A 27,219-nucleotide genomic window follows, 5' to 3' on the forward strand; every position below is an offset into this window, starting at 1 on the left:
GGTTGCTATGGTACCCCATGTGGTTGAGTGTGTGTTGCTAGAAGGGTGCACAGACATTTGCATTTCATGCGTTCCTATGGGAAAAATATCCAAACTGTGCGTATGATCATAAGACTTTATAGGCCCGAAACACACATTCAGACCACAGTGTCGACATCTCAAAATTCAGACTGTGGGATAAGTCCTTTGGCACAAATCTGGCAGAAAAATATTAATAATAATGGTAATAAACAGAAGAATATTAATTTAAGAAAACAGCAACATCAACCATAATTAGAAATGAAATAAACTAATATTAGTATATTAGACCCAACAGTTTAGCACCAAAGGTAAGGATTTTCAGGGTTTTCTGATATTCTTAAAATATACTATTAATGATAACACGAACAGATTTCTGTGGAGTTTTATATGCTTACAATTCTAGATTGAACCTGGTAAAGGTGCTGTTTGCCCACAAACCTGGACATGTCTGCCTTGGTGCTGAAAGTCATTTTTTGCCCTTGCTTTGCTAATGCAATACGAGAGTAATGTAGCAGGTGCTGCTAGTTACATATGGCAAGGAAATAAATGGAACCTGGGTGACGGCCTGGTCACTATGTTTCCGCTAGGTATCTTCTATGGTGTTGCTGTTGTGGCTAAGTGGTTGTAAGGCAGTGATTGCTAGATGGTTGCTGTGGTGTTGCTGTGGTTGATGGGGTTTTGCTCGTGTTTGTATCCATGTGACATAAGAAGGGTGCACAAATGTTTGCTCCCTATTCATTAACATGATATATATATATATATATATATAGCCATATTGTTAACACCATTGACAAGTGAAGTACAAAGCGTTGATTATTTTTATCTATGGTGGCATCTGTCCAGAGGTGGAAATATTAGGTTGCAAGTGAACAGTCAGTTCTAGAAGGTGATGTTTGTGTTAAAAGCAGTAAAATGTGCAAGCATAAGATCTGAGCCACTTTGACAAGGGCCAAATTATGAATTGTGAACATTTTAAAAACAGCAGGCAGGTCCTGTAAACCAGCGACAGGGTCATGGGCTGATGTGTTGATGTGTGGAGGCATCACCTCCAACCTACAGGACTTAAAGGATCTGCTGCTAATGTCTTGGTGTCGGATACCACAGGACGCCTTCAGAGGTCTTGTGCAGTCCATGCCTCGAATAATCTGTTGTGGCAGTGCAATGGGGACCTACTTAATATTAGGCCGGTGATATTAATGTTATGGCTGATCTGTGTGTGATGTTAAATAAGGGAGACTATGACGATATTATGGTAGATATTTGAATATCCACTGTCGTCACTAGGACATGATTGTAATTTCAGTGAGTTTTTATTCACAGCAGTTCCCTTAGTTAGCATCTGGCCCAGTGTCTGGCCCAGTGTTGAGTTGCAGCGATGATAGCCCATGATGAAAGACTATGCCTAGAATAATATGAAAAATGAAGACCTAAAAATACCCATGACATTTTCCTCGCCATCTTTAAAGAACACACTGATCGCTCTGTACATAACCACTGGAGAATGAGAAAACCTCAGGTCTCTTCAAAGGAACAATAACAAATTTTCCGTTTTAGAGGGAGATGGAGCCGATCCCTGAAGCCAGACCCACAGATAGATGGGCTGTTTTTCTTGAGCCAAAGCCAAGAAACTGATGACCTTTTGAAACCGGCCTTGCGTCAGATGTGACACAGAATACGGCGGCCCCTGAAAGTCTGAAAACTCGAGAATCCCTTCAAAAACATTCTTGGTGGCTAGATGCGATGATACATTAAGAAGCGTCATAAGAAATCCAAAGCCAGTCGGGACGGTTTATGCAGAAACCTGTTTTTTCAGATGTAGATTAGACGTTTGAGGCCCAGTATGCTTGAAGCTCATTTATTAACTGTGCCAACGCTGCCATGGCCAGCTGACCGGATGCAGAAATCTATGCTAGCTCTGACACAGCAACACCAAGCTAGACTTCAAGGCCAGCAGACCACGTGGCTGTCTCTATAAAGCCCTGTACAAGGATGCTGAACCCTCACAGGTCAGTAGACAGTGACATCATTAAACACCCTTGTTTCCTGATCACCTCCATATGTGTCTCAGGGGGTCGGGGCGGGGCGGAGATCCCTCTTCTGTCCGCCCGTCTGTCTGTCCGAAGAGCATCCCTGCTGCTGAAGGAGCCCCAGTAGCTCTCGCAGGCCCCCTCATCCCTCACTATAGCCGCCCCCAGCCACGAAGAAAAAAAAAAAACCTACCTAGGCCAAATCTGCAGTATTCAGCTTCTCCGCATGCCTCCCGAAAAGACCTGAAAGGAGTCACAATGTCTTAACTAGGTGGAGGAAGGGAGTGAGAGAGAGGTGGAGGTAGAGGGAAGGGGCCTCAGTCTGTAGCTCACAGCTAGTCCAGGCCAGAAGCAGGAAGTTTTTAACTAGTGCTTTTAATTAGTGCTCATATATTTCCTGGGCCGCTCTCTGTTTCTTGCCTTTTTAATTGCCGACAGGTGCTGATATCCCCCCCCCCACACACACACACACTCTCTCCATTGACCAATTCCAAGAGTTTTCCACCCTCTGATTTTCCTTCTTCAAAGAATGCTCACTCTCCCACAGTGAGACTCCTGAAACACTTGGGTCAGGTGATCAAAAAGAGAACTGGGTTTGAGAGGGACTTGACTAGTTGGTTTATTCACTCTTTGATCAGTTTATATATACTTTGTATGCCATTGCAGTCATATCGAAATGAAAACAGTGCTTTTTATACCATTTGAAAAGGCCTGCTGCGCTTTACATTGCGTGAACAATTCACCACCGAGATACCACCAACAGACCAAGATAAATAATCCAAAAAGGCTTCTAATAAATAAATCACTGTTACAAATAAGTCAATCTTGTTACATTAACATGCAGTTAAAGGGTCCATATCATTGGACAATAACTACCCTACCATTTCTTTTTTTCTTATATATATATATATATATATATATATATATATATATATATATATATATATATATATATATGTCAATACCTAATAATATTTTTATTTGTAATGTCATTAACTAATCACGTCATTGGACTTGCAGTGTCATGTAAGACCAGTTAAATCAAACACGTCATGCTACAATTTACTTGATACCAAAGGACGGTTCTCATTCTGTTCTCATATGTTTTCGAATTCCTGGACATATCTATCAGCGGTAAGTTATATCTGCCCTATATCATTTTTGGCATGTTACATTACTGACTTCTGGTTTTCCTGTGTTTTTAAATATCACAATATACATTGCAGAACAACAAAATATTGCAATGTCACATATCATGCAGCCCTAAGAAATAAATGAATGTATAGATTAGGGCTGCACAATATTGGGAAAAGTAACATTATAATGTATCTATTTTTTCTGCAATATATATTAGTTTTCACTGGATTTCAGCAGATGTCACCATGTCATGATATTAATAATGCCCTCTGTGTATCCAAAAGTAGAGTTTAAAAAATTATATTGGACAGACATGTCACACAAAATGAGAACGGTGTGAATTTTATTTTGTATCAAGCAGCAAAAACGTTGTAAGATCTATATTGTCAGTGTGTGTGTGTGTATGTGTATTAACAATAAAACTATTATTTGTAAAACTCCATAACTGAGTTATGTCTTCCAAACATAAAAAAAATAATATTAATCAGTGTAGCCTGGACAAAAGGAGTTTGAGCACCTTACAGAGTCAGTACTTAGTAACCCCCCCCCCCCCCCCCCCTTGTCAGAAATCACAGTTTGATATCATTATATTTCTATCATCCAGTAAAGAGATATATCAGATACATCCGAAGTTCCACTTTATTATTTCATTGGCCGTTTAAAACAGCTCTTACAATTTAACAACACATAAGAAGATCTGTGTAAGTATATGTGTGCAAGAGCCAGAGAGAGAGAGTTTGTTCACGGTGGATGTGTAGACATATCCTCTTCACATGCCTGCCCAGGGCCTGAGCTCATAGCCTCAGCAGGGAGCGGGAGATTGCGAGTGGTGCGGGACGTCATGTAGCACTGACCTGACATGGGCCCGCTGCTTTGAAAGTGACGAGAGAGAGAAAGACAGAGAGACATGAAAGCAGTGGGTCTCTCCTTCTCGCTCACTCTCCCTCTTACCCTGTATGTCTCTTCACAGGTGTAGCACCTCACTGCCCTCAATCCCTCATTATCACATACTTCCAAAAATAAACAGTTGAAACTGGAAGACTTCGAATTGTGAGCAGCACCATTTTTAAATGTGTGACTAGCACATCTGTTAACTCCTTCTGAAATTAGGTTGGTTGATGTTTTATCAGTGATGGTTACTAAACACAATTGTTAACTTTGACTAGTGTGCCGTATTAACACACTGTCAGGACTTAGCTTCAGTCTGTGTCTCTTATGTTAGTCCATCTTGGGTGTTGAGGTTTCGAGGTATTCTCTTTTTAGCTTCAATCAGATTTTATTGCATCCAGGATTTGCTGTTATTTTGGTGTAATATATTTTGTCCTTCCATGTGTGCGATATTGTGAATGCCACCAACAGCAAAACAACCCCAATGCTTCACAGTTGGCAAGGTGTTCTTTTCACACAGTAGCCTTTTTTCTCCAAATGTACCTTTCAATTCAATTTTGGCTTCATCCGTCCAGAGCACTTGTTTCCAAAGCTCATCTGGCTTGTCTGGATGTTCTGTAGCATACGTCATACTTCTTATGAATCTTTGATGAAGATGCAGTGCTCCACCTCTCTTGACGCCTCTGAACCTTCCTGCAGGTTCTTGGCAGTCCTTATGATTTGCCTTTCTTACCGGCATATGAATAGTTTTCTCCGCATTTTCTTGGCCTTGCTGTTTCATCTTGACTTTTTGGAATTTATTGATAACATTCTGCAGTACAGACTGTGCCTCCCATAGATGGAATAAATACTGCTGATTATCCCACCCCAACAACGTCTGGGATGAGTAGCAATAGTAACTGAACGGTTGGTTCTCGTAGTCGACATCTTGGATGCTGGAGACTACTGGGTCGGAACATCTCCGTTTCATTATAAGGTTGTTATTATTCCTGTTAAATTGATTGTGCATTTGTATTGTGAAAATGTCCTTAATAATCAATATTTTTTCCATGTTTTTTCTGCTAGTCTTCATTGATAGTGCTGATTACTAGTAAAGCTAACTGCTAATTCATTTATGATTTATACAGATAAATAATAAACTTGCTAAACTTGCTGCTAAGTCTCTCTCTGTCTCATGCTCTCTCGCTGGATTAGAAACTTGCTAACTGCTCCACAGGGGCTTGGAGTACTCCAGCCTGATTATGGCTCTCCTCCTCCTCGTGTCTTCTGCCGTCAGGCCTCAAATCCCGTCGCTGTTTATCTTCCTCTTCTTTTCTCCAGCAAGCTTAGCAGAAGAACCTCCACACTGATTTGTTGCTAAAAGACGGACTTACTTGTTTCCCTTTGTGTGAAAATCTTTTGCTCTCCCTTTCTCTTTCCTTTCTCTCGGCTTGTTTGACTGACAAGGCTTATTGGACTATAACAGGCGTAACTCCCTCCCCTTTGTCCGAGGACAATCCTCCTGCAAATTCGGAGCCGCGTGCATTCTTCAGCCGCCACGCCATTGGGTGTGCACCAGCTTCTGAAAAGGTCAGGCTCCAGGCCCAGCCCTCTAGTCTCGCTGTTTTTTTTTTTTTCCCTCCCCTTCCCTCTCTCTGTCTCTCTATCTCTTTTTCTTACTCTCTCGCTCTCTCTTTCACTCTCTCCCCTTCCCCCTTCAGTGAAATGAGCACTTCACCAGGCCGGAAACATTTAATCTGGCCCTCTTTTGAAGAAAATTAATTGAAACTTGTCCACTCCCCGCCCTTTTTTCACCACGGCTCTCCTTGTCCCATGATCACTTTCTCTCCAAGCTTAGGCTTTTTTTCCCCCCTTCTCACTATATGATCACTGAGGGATTGGCTAATGCAGCTCTTATTGAAGACTGGATGTTTTTTTGTTTTTTTTGTCTTTTTCCTTCCAAGAATGGCTGAAGAAGCACTAGAAGGCTCAACTCACGTAGAGCCATTGACCTACTAGAAAGGCCCTTTTCTCCTCCAACCTGGGAACAGTATTATTGCTTAAGCACCATCAGGGAAAATCAGGAGATCCCCCGGCTGAATAAGTGTTCAATAGAGGCCGTCTCCTCTCACACTTCACCATTATAAAGTCATGGGCCATACCTGTAATTTGCCGCCAGTCCTCGACATCCTAATAGCCCACTCAGTCATAGCGTCTGTGTTGTGAATTGTTTTGGTCAGAGCTTTTCATTCCCACTCGAGGGCTATATAAACTCCTCATTTCTGCCTCCCGCAGCGGGCGTGCCAAATGCTGAGGCACGGTGGCCGATAAACAGGGGCGAGGAGAGAGGGGAAGTGTGCAGACGCAAGGGAACATTGCCTGGTTGGGAACGAGGCCCTCGCTCAGTGTTTTGGGGGGGAATATTATGCTAAGCCCTCGGCGTTAGTTTTTATGTTGCCATAGCAGCGTTGCTCCTGCAGGGTTGTGACCTCAGATGATTACAGTACAAAGCTTATTGGGTCTTGAAAACCCCTTTGAAGATGAAAAGGCTTTGATGGTTTATATTTATGCAAATCTCTCAGATATGATTTATCCTACTGAGATTGAATGGGGAGATGATTAAAATTCTCCCCATTAGAAAAAAAAAATCCCTCAATGAAGCCGTATTCTTTGAGCTAATAAAACAAGTGCGCACGGGATATTTTTGTCTTTATTTAGGGGGGAGAAAAAAAAATATGCGGACTTACCTGAGGTTATTTTGATCCTCGATCCCCAGTGTGTAAAAGAAAGGATGGAGAGAGGGGACAGGGAATTACACATTTCTCCTGAGTTCTCTCTTTCTCTCTCTCTCTCTCTCTCTCTCTCTCTCACACTCTCACTCCCCCCCCCCCCCCCCCCCCCCCCCCAACCCTGTCTCCTTTTTTCCCTCTTTTTTTAACTGGCTTTGAAAGGAAATATCTGACGGAGGGTGCTTTTGTGTGTTTCCAGATGATAGATTTTGGAATTCGGGCTACCCCACTGGCAGTGCACAGCTAGCTGTGAACTGGTCTGTTGGAAAAAATCGGAATGCTTTGGTCTTCAAAGAACTAAACTTCATTTTAAAGCCTTCTTAGGTAAGCTTAAATATTAGTGGGGTAAAAAAAAAGCAGCAGAATGAAAGGCTGGGAGAAGTGTCACATCACACCCTGATTGTCACACGTCTCGCTGGTCCGTCTGCCTGGGGAGGCCGAGGGGGGAAAAAAAACAAAAAAAAAAAACCGCATAATGCCAAAATGAAATGCACTCCCAAGAAAGCTCAAATCTTGTCCCCTTGGCTTTTTTCATTTCCCCTTCTCTTTTCTGTCTCTCTAAAGATGCACTGGAACATGTAGTATGTCTTGAGGGGGCTTGCGAAGCCCCAGCGTTAGTCCAGGGCCCCAGGAGTGAGTGAATACTGTCAAGTTTAAAAAAAGAAAAAGGGAAAGAAACAAACCTATGGTTCTCACTTCTAAACCCTGACTCATGGTATTTTTTTGTGTTGTTTCCTGGATTTAATTGGCTGTCTGTCACACGTAATGTGCCATCAGTTTGAACATGATTAAAGGGATTTTTTTTTTTTTTTGAAAGAGTTCAAATGCTGAATGTCAGACGGGGACCAAACTCGCCTCAATAACAAACAGTTTCCGTTTTTTTTATCCAGACGGTGATCTTTCTTATTGATGTTCCCCGCAGATGAGTGCTGGTCATTATTTATGAATAAATAATGATTGGTGTGTGTGTTTGTCTGTGTATGTGTGTGTGTGTGTGTCAGTTTGTTGACAGGTTTCAGCGGCACTTAAAAGGCCGAAAGCTGATGGAACCCATTCGCTTAGTCACCTTTGTGGAAACTGCTGTGGGGCTGCTGAATTTTAAGGTAAATTACTGCCTGAAAATGCAGGTGTAAGAAGTTTGTATAGCAGTAGTAGTCAGATTACAGAAGCTGTCACTGTGCGCAGGAGTACATCAGTGCCTGCAGCTTTTTGACAAGTGCTAACTGTTGTATTGCCTTGTTTGTTTTGTTTCTTTGCAATTATTTCAAAACTTTTGGGCCATAAATGAAAATGAGCCACATGGCCTCGATGATTTTAAAGAGCCGAGGCAGTAGTATTCTATGGGCTGGAAAAAAATGCAGCCCAATTTCTTTTCATTTTTCTTTTTCCTCGTTTTTGAATTCCTTCCCTCCTCTCCTTCACTACCCCCCCCACCCCCCCCCCCCCAGTCTTGAACTCTGTTGTGCTGGCTAGACCGCGTCCCAGAGCCGAGACAGGGAAATATTGCAGAGTCACAGCAAGAAGTGAAATTAATTTGGAACCCAACAAAAGCGCAAGACAAATTCCATCTGCTCCGTGCCTCGAATCATCTCACATTCCAAACTTTCCTTCCTTTCCACAACACCACTTTGGTGCTCCGTCTCAGCTTTGAAAGACTTTCACAGATTGCATCCCCCTCCCCTTCTTTTTTTTATTTTTTTTATTATCCGCAGGGACACAGTTATACACAGCTATATCAGGCCATTAATTATAACTCTGTGTGTGTGTACTGTGTGTGTGCCTCCTCTGACTGTGTGTGTGTGTGTGTGTGTGTGTGCATGGATGTGTATTGTTTTTATAACTGATCATTTTCCACGTATGAACTTCTATGCGAGGAGCTGAAGCAGAGACATTGATTGAGGGAGTTATGAGGGAAATTTGAGCCATCTGACTGAGCGACTTGATCGAGTGCCAGGATACACACATACACACACGCACACTCAGACAGAGCTCTTTGTGTCTCCTCTGTGTGTCCCAGGCTGTGTGTGAAGAGATCCGGCAGCTCGGACCAAAAGTTGGTCTGCATCACGACGGAGTGGTGTTCGGCTCTGATGACTTCTGTGCCAGCATAGGTCTGCCCATTAACACACTGCTCTGTTCTTTTCCTCGCTTTCATCTGCTGCGTTTTATCCTTATGACAGTAACTCACATCTCACTGACTGGCTCTGTGGTTAAGGCCACAGTACTTCTTTTTCATGCAGAAGCTTTATATGGTACCTTAATTTCCATGTTTCCCTGATTATTGTGTTTCTGATCTGTGTGTGTGTATACAACATTTGTCTGGTTTAAAGGCGCCACGAGGACCAGAGATGCCAGAGAGCTGCTGTACGCTCGGCAGAAAGTAGTGGTGACTACTAAAGCCTTTGGCCTGCAGGCCATCGACCTTGTTTACATTGACTACCAGGATGGAGAAGGGCTGCGCCAGCAGGCCAGAGAGGGCGCACTCATGGGCTTCACTGGTAGGCTGTCCACTAGTTACACACACACACACACACACACACACACACACACACGCATACACATACACATACACATTCATTTACTGCAGAGTTTGATTTCAGTATCCCTGCATAGAATGTACCCTCCGGTTGTGCTGTGCAGTTTATCTATTCATACAGTATATATCTGTTTGAGTGTCACTCAACTATATAAATTGAGTTGAATACAGCAAGTATCTATATAAAAATGAATAAATGTTATATTTATATCTTTCTGTAAATACATTTTTTGCTTAAATAAGAGAAGCAGACGCTTTAAGGTAGCACTCAACTGGAGGGCAGTATTGATAGGGCTACAAGATGCAGACATAAGCCTTTTATAACAACTGACCTAAACCTAGACATTTCTAAAGGCTTATTCCAACACTCATCCAACTCTATTTGAGGCAAGACGGCATCAGAAGCCTGACACGATTGCCAACTGCCATTTTTTCTTTAAATAAGCCTTTATTCATGTTCATGAAGGTCTGTGTCAGTTGTTTTAAAAGGCTTATGTAGCTTTATAAACACTTTTTACAAATTACATCCTTTTAGGAGAGTACCAGTATTTGGCCAACATGGGTCCTTTAACTTTGTTAATGTCAGCTTAAATATAATCAGATACCTGTAATGTAGTATTACAGTACAGTAGTATTTTTTATTTTTATAAGATAATGGGCACGGGCTTACAGATACAGAACAAAATCACATATATATATTTATCAGTCTGAATTAATTGTATAGTTCTATAGTTATCCAGCGTATATAGTAATAGAACGTGATATATCATCACTGTCATGGTAAAACCTTGGAACCTTGGAAGGCAATGTAGGATTTTATTTTTTACTGTTAACAAAGTACATTACATAGTACATACATTATGCATTACTATTGGGCGATTCATTATAACATTTTATACAATGTAAAACTGCCCGATTCAAACTATGTTTGAATGGCAAAAATGGCAAAAAAGTGGGATACAAGATTTTTGCATGATGGCAATGATGAACTAATGAAATGCTTATATACTCTTCACATTGTATTGCAGCAAGGTACTGTATTCAGTCTATATCATCTCTGTAGACCTGCTGTACTGAATGAATATACATATATACTTGGTGATAGCACAGATTCTCTCCTGTGTAATCTGTTGGAAACGCTATGTTACAATATGCTGGGTCCAGGCGCATGCTGTAGTTATATGGGCTTTATAGGCCCATCTGCTGTAGCGTAGCGAGGTTGCTCGGGCGCTGTGGCTGTCCCTCAGGCTGCGCGCCTCTCTTCATGTTTCTGTGCGTGCTCCTTTGAGTCTTCGGCCCGCTCGTTTACTGGAGTTCCAGCTCATTAGTGCTTTTATGAATTCCTCAGAATGCCGCTTTGAACCCGAGCGTCGGCCTTCTTGATGCAGGCTTTTTAAAGGTGCGACAGCTTGAGGCGTCGCGTTTCTATCTTATCTATGTTTATGTATTTCACCGCAGATGAAGTTATTTCAGCCGGTTTGCACCAAAGGATTTCAGAAATTTAACTGACTGTTTGCTAGCCAGCAAATATGAAAACTGAACACAGCATTTAGGTCTGATTTGAGGCCTTGGACCACATTGCCCAATTTCCTGTGCGTGCCTCACAGGGAGCGTGTTCTGGGAGTGTATTTGTGTAAGTCTGTGTATATTTTTCTCATTGCATGGAATTGTGTGCATGTGTGTGTGTGTGTGTGTGTGTGTGTGAGTAAGAGAGTGTGTGTTTGCTCGCAGAGCGAGCTGTGGCCGTATGTTCGCAGCTAAGCGCTGTGTGGGTTTGTAGCCAGGCAACGCGTGTGTGTGGAGTCCCGGTGAGCGGGTAACTGGCCACAGGAGGCCACAGGCAGCCCTCCTCAGAGCCTCCGCTAATGAATATGTAATGGCTGTTTGCAGAACACACACTGTTCCCCCTGCTCATCTCTGTTTACAGCAACACTGCCATTCCTCCAGAGCGCAGGGCTTTTGTCTCGCAGCATTCTTCTGCTTCCCTCTTCATCGTCGTCCCCCCTCTTTCCTGCCTTCACTGCTTCTAATTTTAGTTTGTCATGTGGACCACATATCACATGTCCAGCGAAATGTGATTTAATGCACTTATTCTGTTATTGTTTTCTGACGCGTGGCTGCGGTTAAACCAAGAAAGATCACCGCCTGCTTAGAAATGAGAAACGCTGCATGTCGGTGGTTGAGCTGAAGGTATTTTCCAAACATTTCAGGATTTGCTGCACAATGCAAGCCCATTCCGGAGACAGCCACACAACTGAGGTTAGGTGTAATTTGCTCAGTCAGAGGAGCAGGCTAGGCTTGCCATGTTGAAGTTGGAACGGAATACTGGCGGAGCGTTCAGCTCACCAGTGTGTGTTTGTCGGCAGGAGGGACCGAGTCTCACGACTGTGTTCGGAGCCTGTATTCTCAGCTAGCTGCTGAACTCCACAGCAGACCCGTTAGCCACCGCTAGACACTCCGCCCGGGTGAGAAGGCCTACTACAGACACTGTTTACACTTTCCATGTGTGCCTGTGTGTGCGCGCGTGCATGTGTGAGTATATGTAGGGAACCTAACAAGAACCTGAAGCCATGCCATTATGATGTAACTGCATTTGGAGCCATTTAAGTAAGTCATTATGTATTTTACTGAACACAGAAATAACTTTAAACGTGAACAGAAATAGACACTCACAAAACACCAGGATTTTAGCTAGTTATTAGCATTCTGTTTTTACTGTGGTCAGTCTAATTAAAAATAGATGAATATGTCTATTTGTAATTAATGAATAAGTCATTAATAAGAGTAAAGGAATGTTTTTAATTATCTTTTAGATCTGAATAGACAAACTCCTGTATGTCGTTGACCTCTGACTGTATTATCTCCTCTGACATGTGTTATTGAAAATATTCACACATTGGTGGAGCTTCATTATTGTATTAAAGTGGGTGAGGATAACCCTAAGCTCATAAAAGCTCATAAGAGGTTTATGTATTATTTTCAAAATGAATTCATACATATGATCAGTTGATTGATGGGCTGTTTTTGTGCTAAGAATATTTTATTTATTCCCTTTTTAACTCTTTACAGTTTGCATTAAATTTAATAATAAAAAAAATACCAGGAATGTATATTTTTACCTTTTTGCTGATATTCTGTTATTGCAAACTGAGATCAAATTATGGTCCCATAATCCAAAAAAAAAAAAATCATTAAACTGCCAAAATGTTGTTCCTCTTTCTGCTACTTTGAGCATCGTCTAACAGGGGGCTTTCTGCAAAACCGAAAACGCCCCAATCAGACATTCCCGCACCAGATGGCATGTTGTGATTGGTTGGCTGGCTTCAGGGGCATAAATGATGCACCACTGCCGGCCAATCAGGGCGCAACGATAGGGCCGGGCACGCCCCCAGTGCTGGCTCTGTCACTAGCTGGCTCAGAGCAGACAGCTCCTGAACAGGTGGCAGTACAGGGAAGGGGGCATATTTTGTTGATGTGAGGGAACTACCCCCTGCCAGCCTTTTCTGGGCTGGGCGTCGCAGACGCGGGCCCTGAGCCTCCTCTTCAGGCTGTTGATCCAACAGGCCGGCTCCTTTGGGACCAGAGAGGGACAGTACACACATCGCTCTCCACCCACACCCTCCACTCCTCAGTTTATGCCGGCCCCTTCCCGACAACCACAAACACACTTGCCAAGCTGGTTTGGTTTATTTACATTAAAGTGTATGTCTCACTGTCATTTGTAAACAGTGTTGTTGTTGAGCTATTTAGCTATTTTTGCTGTGCATTATTCATTAACTGTTACTGGATCCGAGCAAACCATTAGGCTGCATACTGTAGAACACTCTGTCTCCGTGTCATTGAAACAAATGTGTTAGAAAGTAACACCTGTGCCTAGCGCCGGAGTGTGTTAACATATTAAAGCCTAATAATGTCAATCATATGTTACATCGTGAGTGAAATGTGCGCAAGTTGAAATGTGTCACACATGCCTGCGAGTCGTTCCTGGGGGTTAACTGGGGTAAGGCTAGCAGATGGAGCTAATGGTTTTCTCATGCGCTGAATTCTTAGCCTGCCAGCTACCTTTGCGGATTTGTTCTTCGGAGACTCTTAAGCCGCAAAGTGACGGGTTCCTGCTGACGGCTGCGGCGCCTCGTACTTTTCTGCAGGATGTTTTCTAGCGCCTGTGCCCTGCTTAAATGAGATGTGATGTATAGTGAACATAGGTTTGCATCTTTGGCAGTGAGTTCTTGGTTCTGCACATCTTAATAGACAAATACTGTTCATTTGCTAAGTTACAAATATTGGCAAAATATAGTAATATGCTTTTAAAATGTGACATGCAAGTTTTATTTTGTGCAGCATGTTAAACTGAATCATTTGAAACTTTACTTTGAAATGTGGACATTTTAACTTCTCTATTTAGATATTTTAAAAATACATATAATAAAATCTGTGCTCTACAGTAATCTTGGTTTTTTTGTAGAGGATTTGCACTGGACACATATGTCCAAACTTTTGAATCCAACTGTCTGGCTCAGGGCTAAAAATTGTATTCTGGAACCAAGTCAGTTTTATTTATGCAGTTTGGACACATGGTATTGATGTAGATAGAGATGAATTTGCTGTCCTGGCCTGCAGACAAGTCAGCTTATTGAGGTTAATGGGAAGAAATATGAAAATGGGCCCTTGATAGGAGATTTAATAGAATAAAACACAATTAAAAAGGTTGATGAATATGAAGTGTGTTTTGGATTTTACAGTATGAACAGTGTGGAAGGACTCCAGGATTAGTTTTTATCTTCGGTTTTGTCTATAGAGACGTAAGCAAATGGCAGCCTTGCATCACATAAAGTGGGATTTCATGGCCATCCGTTATAGTCTTCTCCAATTTCTCACCCCACTATCAGGCCATTAACACGGCTAACGCTGAGCTTTACAGACGTCAGTTGTTTCCATCAATTTGTGTGTGTATGTGTTTTGTGTGCTTGTCTGTACAATTTGTAAATGTTTACTGAATTTAAAGTATTAAGAAAACAACGTATTAAATGTGGTGTCATTTTTGCACATCATAATTAATGCTTTGTGCATATATCTATTCAAATAAGTTAAGATAAGATATTTCTATTAAATTAAGATGTTTAATTAAGCAAAAAAAAACATTTTGTGAAAGAGTTGTCTGTAGAGCATCTGTACTTGTGTATGCTGAGAAAATCAGTGCAATATAATTTCTGGGTACCTAAACATTTGCATAGGACTGTTTATACAAGAGTCTGACTTATGAAAAATATGAATATTTTGTTACAATACAGATTTGAAAAAAGAAAAAATAATGACCAAATTTATTGATAAAGTGCAGCAAAATAAATCAATAAACAGACACCTGTTAGTCAAACTGTCAGTGATGGTCAGTTGTTGCTGTGTATTGTTACATGTTAACATAAATAAACAACTCAGCATTGGAGTGTTGATTTTGAGAGTTCAGGGCAGATTTATATTATTTATTGGTGTTATATTTCTATAAATTATTGCTGTAATATATTTGCTTCATGTCATGTTAAGAAATACATTTGGAAGCATTTTTTTGTATATTTTATTTTACGCATTATTTTAATAGAAATATGCAGGTGGTAAGCTTAACGTACTCTATCTACTCATGTCACATGGCCATTATGCCTTTTTATGCTAGCAGTTATCAGTGTTTATTTTATCGATGCCAATAAATCCACAGGATGTTAAGATTGTCTGATATTTTCAGCGAGTTGATGTATTGGTCAGACCCTATAGTATACTGTGTGTGCGCTTGTAAGCTTTGTTACACATTCTTTGGTATAGCTGTTTCACAGTATGTACTGTATGTGTGTGTGTGTGTGTGTGTGTGTGTGTGTGTGTGTGTGTGTGTGTGTGTGTGTGTGTGTGTCATGCACACAGCTCTGTAATGAGAAGCAGAGGCTCACAGAGACTGACTCAGATTGAAGTGTAACTAAGCGTGCAGTAAAGTTTCAGAGTTCGTTGGGGCACAGGGCGAAAATCAGGATGACACCCATGATTCATAGCATCCTCTCTCCCCGCTGTGTCACTCAAATTCGACCCACGCCGGAGAAAGAGAGGATGCCGGCCACCTTGGCTGCTGCCTCCAGAGAACAGGCTCTCTATGCTCAACTCGGAAAAGCCTCTTTAACCGAATAGACCTCTGAACCACTACCATCACATTTCAGGGCCCAGTGATTTTAAATAATCCTTCCATTCCTAAATGATTCATTTTGCAGTCTGTTACAAATCTCTACAAAAAACAAGACTGATCTACAGAAGTTTCTTTATTATTTACAGATACGATATTGTAGGTTTGTTTAAGCAGTAAAGCTTGATATTGGGAACAGGAATAGCCTCAGATCTCCAGCTTCATCTTATTCTTGCACATACAGGCTCTGCTATATTTGAAGCCAGTGGGAAGATTCTGCTGCACAAAATTGGCAAAACTGGGGAAATTTGTCAATATGAATGCAGTTCACAGTATCCCTTTAATGTGTTTATATCAGCATTCTCAAACTACGACTCCATGTAAGATCACCATCATAAAGAAGTGAGATTCATAAATAATAGACATCCTCTGATTGCGTATCGTATTTGATCAATGATATGCATGATATACCAAGAACATTTCACCAGTGTTGGAACAAAACCTTGTATGTATTAAATGACAGTTTTCCAAGTGGGGAACAAACTCAAATTTCAGTGGATGTCAGTGTAAAAAGACTTTATTCCAGTTCCAATTTTGGAGCATTTTTATTGGTCTGTTTGTCATATAGTTTAGACAATGTAAAGACCAAATCACAAAACATAGAGACACAAGGTTTTGTTCAGACAGCAAGGATTTGTACATTAAAATGATTGTGGTGAGGCTCAAGTAAATACAGTGCAGAATATACAGTACTTAGTTATCAGTAAAAAAAAAAAAAAAAAAAATATATATATATATATATATATATATATATATATATATATATGTATATATATGTGTGTGTGTGTGTGTGTATGAACCACATAACACTGTTTACGCTTGAAGACAAGAAGTTACTTGACTCATAACAACACCCTGAACACCATGGGATCATTTTAGGTGTCACGATTGTAAATGGCCATATTCTTCCCTAAAGAACCCTCGAGGAACTGTTTTTTAAAGGGGGGAAAGATCTAGGTGACACATTATGGGTGTGTAGGCCTAACTGTGAGTACTGATGTAGCTCTTTAGTGACTTGATGAACAGCATATCTAATTGTCATATGATGTCATTATTTTATTTACTAACAACATTCTAACATTTCTCTCAAGGAAAACAAGTGATCCACCCAAACCAAATCCAGGCTGTACAGGAGGAGTTCTCTCCCAGTCCCGAGAGAGTCAAATGGGCCACTGAGCTAATTGCTGCATTTGAGGAGCACCAGAAGCTGGGGAAGGTAAACGTCACTGCATCCCACCCCACTATCACCCTCACGGCACCCTCCCACAGCCTGGTGCGCATCGTTACGCGCCGCCATGCAGCTAGCAGAGCTAATGTGACAGTCTCTGACTGGCACCACAAGACTCCTGGAGCAGCAGTGGGCAGTGAAGCCATCCTGCTCGAACACAATCACACTGCACTGCCATTGACGAGCTTCGTACGGTGGAAGAACGCGAAATAAAAATGCCGGTGTATTATTGTTCCTAATTTAGTGCATCATTGAGTCCTGTGTTTCGTTCTCAGTGGGGCTGCTCACGCTGGAGACGGTGTGCCGCTAATGCACAATCTGCCTGTACCTCGCTGCCAGTAATTCTTAGATTAAGGCTAGCCTAAGGGATCTAGCGTGGCCCTCTCTGCTCTCCTCTGTCATCAGCCGCCATTAGGTCACACACTGGAGCACCGGCACTCTCTGGGTTCGCTTTTTTCAGCACTTGTTCTTTGGCCTATTACATTCCCTTTCACATAGACAGGAAAAGCCTATAAAACACCCACCTGAGGTCTGGGCCTTCTCTATCACTTGGCATTTTAGGCTAATGCTGTTACTAACGTTCAGATTTCAGTGTGTTGCTCTTGGCAATAAACGAGCATTACAGCAAACACGGCTGTGTATAACAGAAGCTTATTCCAACCGACTGGTGTTGGCTGATTGAAATATCTGGCACTGTGCAGCGAGGAAATGAATGAAGGCCTTTAACAATCAAATAAAAGACTTCCAGCAATATTTCATGCAGCTGTCAGAAGCATTTTCCTTTTTCCTCTTATTTCAGCTTTTCCCATGCAGCCAAACAAGAGCATCTTAGTGGAGAGCATGCAATATTTTCACAAATCTCCAACTGACGCGAACAAAACACACAACGCTGCATTTAGCCATAAGCTTCCTACAAGGTTTTATTGATCCACAGCATACTGCTGAACAAGTAGACAACACGTCTTCTGTTAGAATGCCAATTAAGCATGGAGAGCTGATTTGAATTCTAATTGTTGCTCATGCTGTCACGACGATACGAAAGTACAGTTTGTAAACATAGCGATTCGTAGAGTTCAATCTGAGAAGCCCCTTACAGTATAGCGTTCACAAGCTGGATGGCTTCTCCTACTTCGTAATTATGAAGGTGGATAGATGGGTAGGCAGATAACCTACCCGTTTTTGGCCATTTCTGGAAATGCTTCACGTGGCTTTGGCTTCATGTGGCTGCATCACAGCACAAAAACACAACACACAGGAGACTTTGTCATCATGAAAGAATGGCTGGCTGAGCCGGTTTCGTAAACACGACCATATCGTTAGCTAGTCTATTTAAACTGTCCTAGTGACGCACAAGATGCTTTTATGGACCACTGAATCCACTTTTTCTCTCCTCCATCATGAACTATGATAGAAACTCTGTAAAGTGGCCACTTTTAGAAGTGATCAGCTTTTTAAGGGAGGGCACTGTGTTTTTTTAGGACAGGGATTTATATTTACGCTCAATCCAATATTGTGCACATAGAAAGCGTACGAGAAAACAAACATTGTAATCTCCGCTTCAATTCATCCAGTGTTGTGCTTGTTTTGTTTTTTTTTGCCCTCCAGGGTGCGTTCACCTTCCATGGCAGTATGATTGACATGCCGTCATTGAAGCAGGCCCAGAACATCGTCACCTTGGCCTCGGCCGTCCAGGGGAAATGAGCCAAACTGTGGCTGTGCGGGGCAGCCGTATCTGTCACTGTGCAGGGCGTCGGATGATAAACTGTGAACTTCAGACACACGCATCCTCGTAGGCCATTAGCTATAGCTTATCTAGCACTGGAAAAAAAAAAGTTGATGGTATGTTGCTGCTGTCTGTATTTTCAGACAAAAGATCAATGTCATTGTTATTAATTCAATTTGATATGTATACTAGGGGTGTAACGATTCACAGAATTTAGAATTTGATTTGATTCGATACAGATGGTGTCTTGATTCAGTATATGTTTCAGCAAAAATATTCAATATTTACTTTGAATTACTTATTCTGGATTCCGTTATTCAAAGAATTTGGCATTATAAAAGTACAGTATGTAGAACAAAAGCTTTATAGTGGGGGTCTAACGGCTTAACAGGAGCTAACCCTAGCCAAAAGCAGTTTTTCCACTTTTCAACATAATTCATGATAAATTTACTAATAGAAATGCATCAAACTGACTGGCAATCATTTATTTTTAAATTGACATCCATTGTAAATTTGACAGGGGTGCCGAGACTTGTGCAGATGACTGTGCAGTCGCGTTCCTGTGCATCTAGACTGTGTGTGTTTGTGTACGTATATGTGTGACTGCCCCCTGCCTTGCGAGGGTCACTTCTTTGGGCCAGGGTTCGGCCTGCCTGGCAAAAGGGCAAACAAACAGTTGTTTCTCCATTCAGGCCCGAGGCTCCTCTGTGCTTGTCCAGACCCCAGCACATCAAAACATCATTTGCCAAAGAGCCGCCATGAATGTCCTTAAACCAACAGTGAGAGGAGAGTTTGGGCCAGCAGCCCACTTCAAACCGCACGCCTTTGTTTAAGAGGGCACTCTGAGCTGGTGAAGTGTGTGAGGGGGGGTGAATACATTTTGAAGCAGGCATCAGCTCTAAGCTGACCTGTGTGGCAACAGTACACACACACACATACACACACTGCAAGGGGCCAGTGTTTGTCCACTTTGGAGTAAGTAAATATCTGCAGTTTCTCTGTGTTCTGCGCTGCTTTGTTGCCACAGCCTCGTGGCTGGTGGACTCCATCCGGCCTGCGTATGAATCATTCGCTTTTCACCCCTAACGTGCCTGAGAAGTGCGAGTACACGCTGCCATTGTCCTCTTCAGCGGTGCTGTCAAACCTCCAGCAACACTACTTGTTAAGAAAGCTCCTTTTTAAATAAAACTCCAGGATGTCATATTGAATGAGTGACTGTCATTTTGACACTTGTGCTTGTGCCTTTTTTTTTTCTCATGAATGCGTCCTGCAGAACACTCTGTTCTTTCTCGCGGCTGCCAGTCTTTTGTCTCCCACTGTTGATGAGGCCTTGGCAAGAAGGGCAGAAGCGGTGGAGGGTGGTGGGGGGAGATATGAGAGCAGGGTGGAGGGGTTGGATGGTTAATAGTTCAGTTGGTCACTATGGTAATGAAGGCCTCGGCATAACGTTCGGCAGGATGTGGCGTGATCAATCGTGTCTGTGGCGAAAGCTTCAGGTCGGCGCTCGGTGCCAGCCCAGAGACGCAGACAAAAAGATGGAGGCCACTGCTGTGACCAGCCCAAAGGGCCGACAGTAAGCTGCCTGCCTGGCACTGGGCCCATGCTCACCCAGCCACCCCCACCCCCAGCACCCCATCTTTTCCTTAGCTTTTCGTTCTCATTTATTTGTCATTTTCTAATGATTTTTATATTTGTTTTGCTCATCTCATTTTCCGCCCTCCCCTCCCGTCACGTCACCACAAGCCTGGTGTCTTGTTGGCCGCTGCCGAATTTCCCAACAATGAGACACTGTGTCTGCTTAAGTCACTAGCTCAGACAGTACACTGGGCTTTAAGCCCAATAGGCCAATAGGCTTAGAGAATAAATGCAAGATGTGTAGTGATGAAACACCTAGGTGGAGAGATTCGTCTGACTCTGTCGTAGAGAGCCTAGAGAAGCCTTGCACTGTTTGCTAAGCCAAAAAAAGCAAATCGTGTAAAGATTATAAAGTGTTGAATTGTTTATTTATTATTATTTTATGTTACCAGATAAAAATATAGAAATGAATAATAATAATTACCTACTGTAATTGGATTAGAGGAGTACGCAACCTGACACATTTTGGGGTTCTTTCTTTTGGGGGGGGGGTTGTTTATTTTTTAGTTTTTGGATTATTTTTACACAAGCATCTACAACAATTGGTTCAAAAGCAGAAACAGCTTGAGTGTAGACATTACAACCTACTCCATAAGCAGGGCTAACTGTAACCTGCTAAGGGGCGAGTTGTAATAGTCTCCAAAATGACTGGAGAATGGATGTAAACAAAAAAGGAATTTAATACTATGTTGTTTGAGCCAAATGAGCTTTCCAACCTAAGTGCATAAAAACATCTGTATAATAATTAACCTCATTAATGAGATGAAGCATGTCAAATATGACAAATTCACCACAATGTAGAAGATGCAACTGTAAATTCAGTACTTAAAGATTAAACTGTGCAGAAAAACAAAAATGTGTCTTGACTTGATATGGGGGACATTTCTTATTGTGTTCATTGGGAGGCTAAGCTGTAGCACTGTAACACTAACCCTCCGGTATGAGGCTGTGGATTAGCCTGACTAGCTCTCAATGTGATCCGTTTGCCTGCCTCAAAATGATAACAATGTTATGTGAAGTACAGGAACCAAGAGTAAATAAAATAGTATAGAAGTGACTTCTGTAACTTATTAAATTTTGGAAGCAGTTCAACTACGTAAAAAGTTTGTGCCCCTTTCTCCTCCAATATGACAAAGTACGTATACAAATAAATTATGACTGACCCCACTGTGGCTGTTCTTCTGTCTTTATTTCACATGGCCGAAATAATCTGTACTGATGTCTTGATTATTTACACGGAAGCCTGTCCACTCTTCTTTTCAATTGCCATGTTAATGTACAGTACTGTGCGGACGTCTTTGGCTTTTAGGCATCAGAGAAAATGGTATGTATTGTTTGACTGGTTAGAGTGCTGGGCTGTTGATCACAGGGTTGTGTGTTCAATACCCACTAAGCTGTCATTGCTGGCCCTTTGAGTAATTAACCCTCTGATGGCTGGCTCTGCGTTCTAACCTAAGCTTTCTACGCAGGGATATGTGAACAGAAGACTTCTGTTGTACTGTACAAGTATATGTACAATCAAGGTGCTGCAAATAAAAGCTGTTTATCTGCAGTTTATTCCATTTTATTTGAACATTAAAATAGAGTCAAGCACACGGTACATTGTGATTACTAGTTATTCAAATCAGCCCTTTAATAAAGGCAATCAGGTGAGCTGCTGTTGGAACTGAACAAATCCATACAGTGGCTGGGGTTCAGTCCAACCAAACCTGTGTTGTTCTAACCAACATCTTTGCTTTTTCAAAACAGCGTAGCTTTCTTGTTCATTGGTATTTTCCAATGTTATATAGTGGGGAGAGGGCAGACTTATTGCCGAGATAAATAGCTTTAAGCAATTTCTCTGAGGCAAAGATTTAAGATTAGTGTATTCAGTAAAGATTTGGGAGGGGATGTTCAGTGGGTTTGAGTGACACATCTCTGTAGAGAGTCTAAGCGAGGAGTCTGTTTCCATCTCTGTGTAATTTTACATGACATTTCTATTATGCTCCTAACTTGACATAATCTCCTCCGCTCACAAGGAGGAGTTATTTAAATACATTTACTGCTATTCCCAGAGAGAGTTCGCTACAATTAACGCGATTAGGACCTCACCGCATCTCGACGCCACTCAATTAGGCCGGACTGGGGTCCCTGTGTTCCCCATCACGTGTCGAGATTGCTTTCAGAGACGATCAGACAGAAAATCCGCCGGAGAGAAAAATGCACGTATGCAAAACGGCGTCGGAGCGAAAATTAAAACGAAACGTTTTGCATATTTCCATCCTTCTCGACGGGGCCCGTGTGGCGGGGATGGTTTCACTCGCCTAATTTCTCGCCCGGGGATCCGCCAATAATGACTTCATTGTTTTACTAGCGCTCTAATGACAATATGTGACAAACCAATTTCAGCTAAGATTATTCCCCCCGCAATAAAAAAGAAATAGCTTACGACTGGAACAAGGGGCTTCTTAAAGCCGAGACCATTTAGGAGATAATGCGTAATTGAAATGAAATTTAATTCATAAGCAACGAGGATAAAGAGTACAGAAGAAGCCGAAATGCTTTACAGTAGAGCTGTGTAGAGAGAGTGAGTGAGGGAGGAGGAGGAGGAGGAGGAGGGTAGGAGGAGGAGGGGAACAGGCCTTGAGCTGCTCCTCTCAGCACCGTGGAGACATGCAGGTGCTCCTATAGGAAACCCCTTATTAATACTTTCTACAAGGCGTCGCTTACAAGACAAGTGCGAAACGCAGTTTTAGAGAGAAGGGATGATGCCCCTGAATCTGTCTTGCACCTTCATTTTCAGACCAATAGAAATGATCCAAAAGGGCTCCACAAAGTCTTTTTTACACTGATAAATAGGCTATATATACACGTGTAGTATTGCCTACTACTGTCAGTTTTATCGAATATGAAAAGCTTGTTAAATTAGTTCAAATGTGCAAATGTGAACAGTTTTTTTTGCACCAGATTTTGACCAATTTGACCAACACTTTCCATGTCGAGACATATACTCCATCTCCTTTTTTGTCTTACTTTGAAACGGACAGCTGCTTTTCACCGTTAGAATGTCATGATCAGCGCACCATAAAAATAATAATTATATTTAAAAAAATAATTATAAAAAAAAAACTCCTAACATTGACTTCTATTGAAAGTTAATGTTTTTGCTTCTCCTGTAAAGACACATTTTTAGTTGCAGGTTTGATTGTGTATGTGAATATTCAGATCAGAATAAAAACGGCGCAGTGAAATGAAGCATGACAGTCACACTAATTTTGTAGTTATAGGTTTAATCTGCTGTACAGTTTGATTTTAGGCTCCAGGCTTACTCGAGTGTTGTAGTCATTTATTTAATTCGTTTTTTTCATTATATTTGTTCGTTTGCTTATTTGTAGTTTTATTTTGTTTCCTTTGTTTTATGTATTTATTGTATGTTTACATTTTACACGCCCTACACAGATAGGTCAGCACAAAAAAGGAAATAATAAAAAGTGTTAAATATTTCTTATTAGACTACTTCTAAACTCAGTTCATCAGTGTTTGGGGTAGAAGTAGCAAGAAATAATTAATACAGCACTTCTTTTTGTTTTGTTGTTGTTGTTTTGCTGTTGGACATAAAGCCCGGTAGGGCTCGCGTATGAGCACACTGCGTATTTCAGTGAAATGACTCTCAACCTTGCTGGACTGACCGCTTTTAAATGCGCCATGTGCTGAGAGGGACTGTCCTGTGTTTGTCCTGTGTTCAGAGTGAACCGGGTTGGTTAGTGTCCGGACAGGTTAGTATGTTCTGGTCAGTCTTATCAAACCTGCCTCTGTGTAATGGGGGGCAGATCAAAGGCCGGAGCCCAAAGGCCAGTGAAGCCCAGGGCCTTTTGTCCGCGGTTGCTAGGCTTCAGCAGGGGATGAGTGTGGGGGCCGCGTTAATCACACTTCTCACACTCCGCTCAGGTCCCGCTAACTTCAGCTGGAGGCTGGATTCAGTCCTGACCACAGTCTACCTGTTAGCCCTCACAGCAGACCCCCTTTAGGACCGTCCAGCCCTTTTAACACATCTCCACTCTCCACTGATTACGCTCTATATCTCAAACTTAATTACTTTAATGAGTGGAATCATCTGCAATTGGCCTCTAAATAATAAACGTAATAATAATAATAATAATAATAATAATAAATGCCATTTTAATAGACTTTTATATTTTAAATAATACTAATAATTAAAAAAAAGCATTTTAGTCTACATTTTAACTTCGTAATGTAATGAATTCCATTTTATATTTTACAAATATATAACATTTTAATACGCGTGTATTTTGTGTGTGCGTTTGTCTTTGTTTATTCTTCTATGTTTCGTTTGTTGTTCTCGTTCGTTAATGCTCAGTTCACGTTTTTCTTCGTTTCTTTGTGCGTCTGACGCTCATTTTTATACAATTGTTTCTTTCTTACCAGGTAGTGTAAAATTGCACTCATTGTACATCTGAACGTGTGCGTGTCGCTGTTAAATGGGCAGGTGCAGTTTTGACAATATTTCCCCTGGCTCGTTTTCTGTCTCGGGCTGTATTTAGGGTGTATATCCTGCGGGTCTGCAGCAGCCCAACACTTTCCGTCCCCTTTTGAGAACCGGCTCGAGGGCGCAGAGCGGAGCCTTGAGGAGCGACTGCCTGTCCTGCGTTTTTACTCGTTGCCAATAATGGCAGAGCCGAAGCTCATTATCACACAATTGCTGATAAATTAGAGCGGAATTAAAGCGGGCTCGTGTTCTTTTTCATGGCGGAGATGAAATAAATGCGCTTTTGAGTGGGAGTGAGCTTGCTGTGTGATTTGACTACTTTGCGCAGCTTCCAGCGCCTCACCCACTGACTTCCTGATGAAAGAAGAACAACGCAGGCGCCGCCGTTTCAGACATGGGCCGCCGGATGCTGTCCAAATTGGGGGAGAAAGAGAATGGGTGTTCAGAAAGGCGACAGTTGTTTTTGTTTCTTGGTCCTTCTCGCTCGTGAACATCGCTGTAGACGTGATATGGACCCATTGAAGCTTTTACCTGGTTTGATTTAATCGTCCATTAAATGTAAATGCAAAAATGATGTGCGACACCACTTAACAAAGTGGTGGTCTTACTGGAAAACCTGCGCTCGTGATGGTGTCAGCATGATGGGAAAAGCTGTTGGGAATGTGGAGAACTTCGCTCTGTCAGCTTCATGTCCTTCAGAGCAGAGGCCTGCTGATTGATAAGGCGTGTTAGGTCTCTTAAGGCGACAGGTTAAAAGTCAGCGGTCCATTTGTACAATGACTTCCTCTGGGACATTCGTCATTGTCTATCTAACTTATCCTGGAGGGCCAATAACTCCGTGGTCTGGCTTTTACGACCTATCCGTCCAATCCGTCCAAACCTATCAGAAGCTTTTAGGGCCTAAATACTGCAATTTTACAAACTCTATTTTTTTTCCTTAAATGTTTTTTTTAAGTAATTAAAAGAGACACCATTTTATTGGTGTGTGTGTGTGGAACTGTATGAAATAGATATCTAAATAAAAAATTAATAGTTCACCAAAATAGTCTTTGTATATACCTTGTATATCCATTTTCCCTTCCATTACTTATTGGCATAAGCTGATTCTGACAGTTGTTCCTTATTCCTTATTCATTATATCAGTTGTTATGATTAACAGACCAATAGAAATGATCCCAAATGAATTATTTTGCATACTTCAAATTGAATCGTTTACATTGACTTCCATTGAAAATGAGTTTTTTTTTCCTTCTCCTGTTAAGCCTGACTGTGACGAAATGTACCCTCTTAACAAAACGCGTTCTATATAGCACTGCTAGTACTGCTGTTCTTTGACAGTGCAAACTCTTTTAGGGTATATAGATTCATGTTTAAGAGACAAACCAGGCAAATGGGTTTAAGGATTATTTAAGTTTACTTTTAAATAGATCTTTGAGTTGTCACGGTTCTACATAGATCCTCTGCATGTATTAAAGTACCCCTGAAGAAGCTCTCATTTTAAAGGACAATGTTTAAATTGCTTCAATAGTGTTTAAGCCTCGTCGCTCCAGTAGAAAACTAAATAAGTATAATAACTTCAGACTCCATACGTGTATTATCTGATCCACTACATTTTGGATTTTTTTTTTTTTTGCAACAATTTCTTTTCAAACTGTCATATAGAATGTCAATAGAGATTTTTTTTTTTTTTTTTTTTTTTGCACAGCCCTCACCATGTCGGACTCTAGCGACACAGAGAGAGAGAGAGAGAGAGAGAGAGAGAGAGAGAGAGAGAGAGAAAGCGAGCAACACAGCTGAACTCTACTGCTGCCAGACTTCCCCACTAAATTACACTCAGCCTTCTGACTCGACTGTCAAGTATCTGATGATCTTTGGCACGCGCTCATTACCTCCTTCCTTATGAAGCGCGCGGACAGGTACCCCGCCACATTCTAGCAGCACTCGCCTTCGTTTCCACAAGCATCTCCCTTCAGATGCAGCCCATTCCACTATTGTTTTCGTGCCGTTATGTTTCTGCCTCTCTGTGCATGAAAGTTGCAATATCCAACACAGTGGCGCGCGAACGGTCTGAGGGGAGACACATCCTACCAGATATTACCTGTTCTCGTCCTCCAGTGCAGAAGCGCGGCGTGCCTAACACGGTTCTGCAGGGAGTTCGTCTGGGGCGCTTTGGGAAAACCATCTGCACCCTCACACTGATCCTGATTAGTCTGATAAAACGAGTCTCCTCAGAAACACACACTTTATTACACTTTATTTCTACACTACATTCATCTACAGTGTAAATGTAAATATGATAAGCCCTAATGACTGTTTAGGGACTGGGGCTGAGCTAACGGGTTTAAATACGCTTTTCAGAAGCCATTTACTTTATGTGTCACTATAATAATAGTCATTAGATTCTTCATTAAAATTCAATTGAGATTTTTTTGGATGCACATGTTTTTATAAAACCACGGTTTTCATTTCTACACCCACACAATTAATATCTATAAATATATTTAGTACTCAAAAAAACTATATTTAACTGGTTGGTGTAAGAAAGGCGCG

The 27,219-nt window shown here is 41.6% G+C and overlaps 1 protein-coding gene across 1 annotated transcript in view; it reads left to right on the forward strand.

The window, feature by feature from the left end:
• Window positions 1-21,350, forward strand: part of clybl (citrate lyase beta like) — a 104,405-nt gene extending 83,055 nt beyond the window's left edge. Inside the window, exons 4-8 of the mRNA XM_072686291.1 lie at window positions 7,843-7,944; window positions 8,859-8,952; window positions 9,172-9,339; window positions 16,689-16,813; window positions 18,431-21,350. Of these exons, the coding sequence (XP_072542392.1) occupies window positions 7,843-7,944; window positions 8,859-8,952; window positions 9,172-9,339; window positions 16,689-16,813; window positions 18,431-18,526 (585 nt within the window). The 3' untranslated portion in view covers window positions 18,527-21,350. The remainder of the gene's footprint in view (window positions 1-7,842; window positions 7,945-8,858; window positions 8,953-9,171; window positions 9,340-16,688; window positions 16,814-18,430) is intronic.
• Window positions 21,351-27,219: the final 5,869 nt, after the last annotated feature.

This window comes from Salminus brasiliensis, chromosome 8 (assembly GCF_030463535.1).
Source record: "Salminus brasiliensis chromosome 8, fSalBra1.hap2, whole genome shotgun sequence".
Lineage (NCBI taxonomy): Eukaryota > Metazoa > Chordata > Actinopteri > Characiformes > Bryconidae > Salminus > Salminus brasiliensis.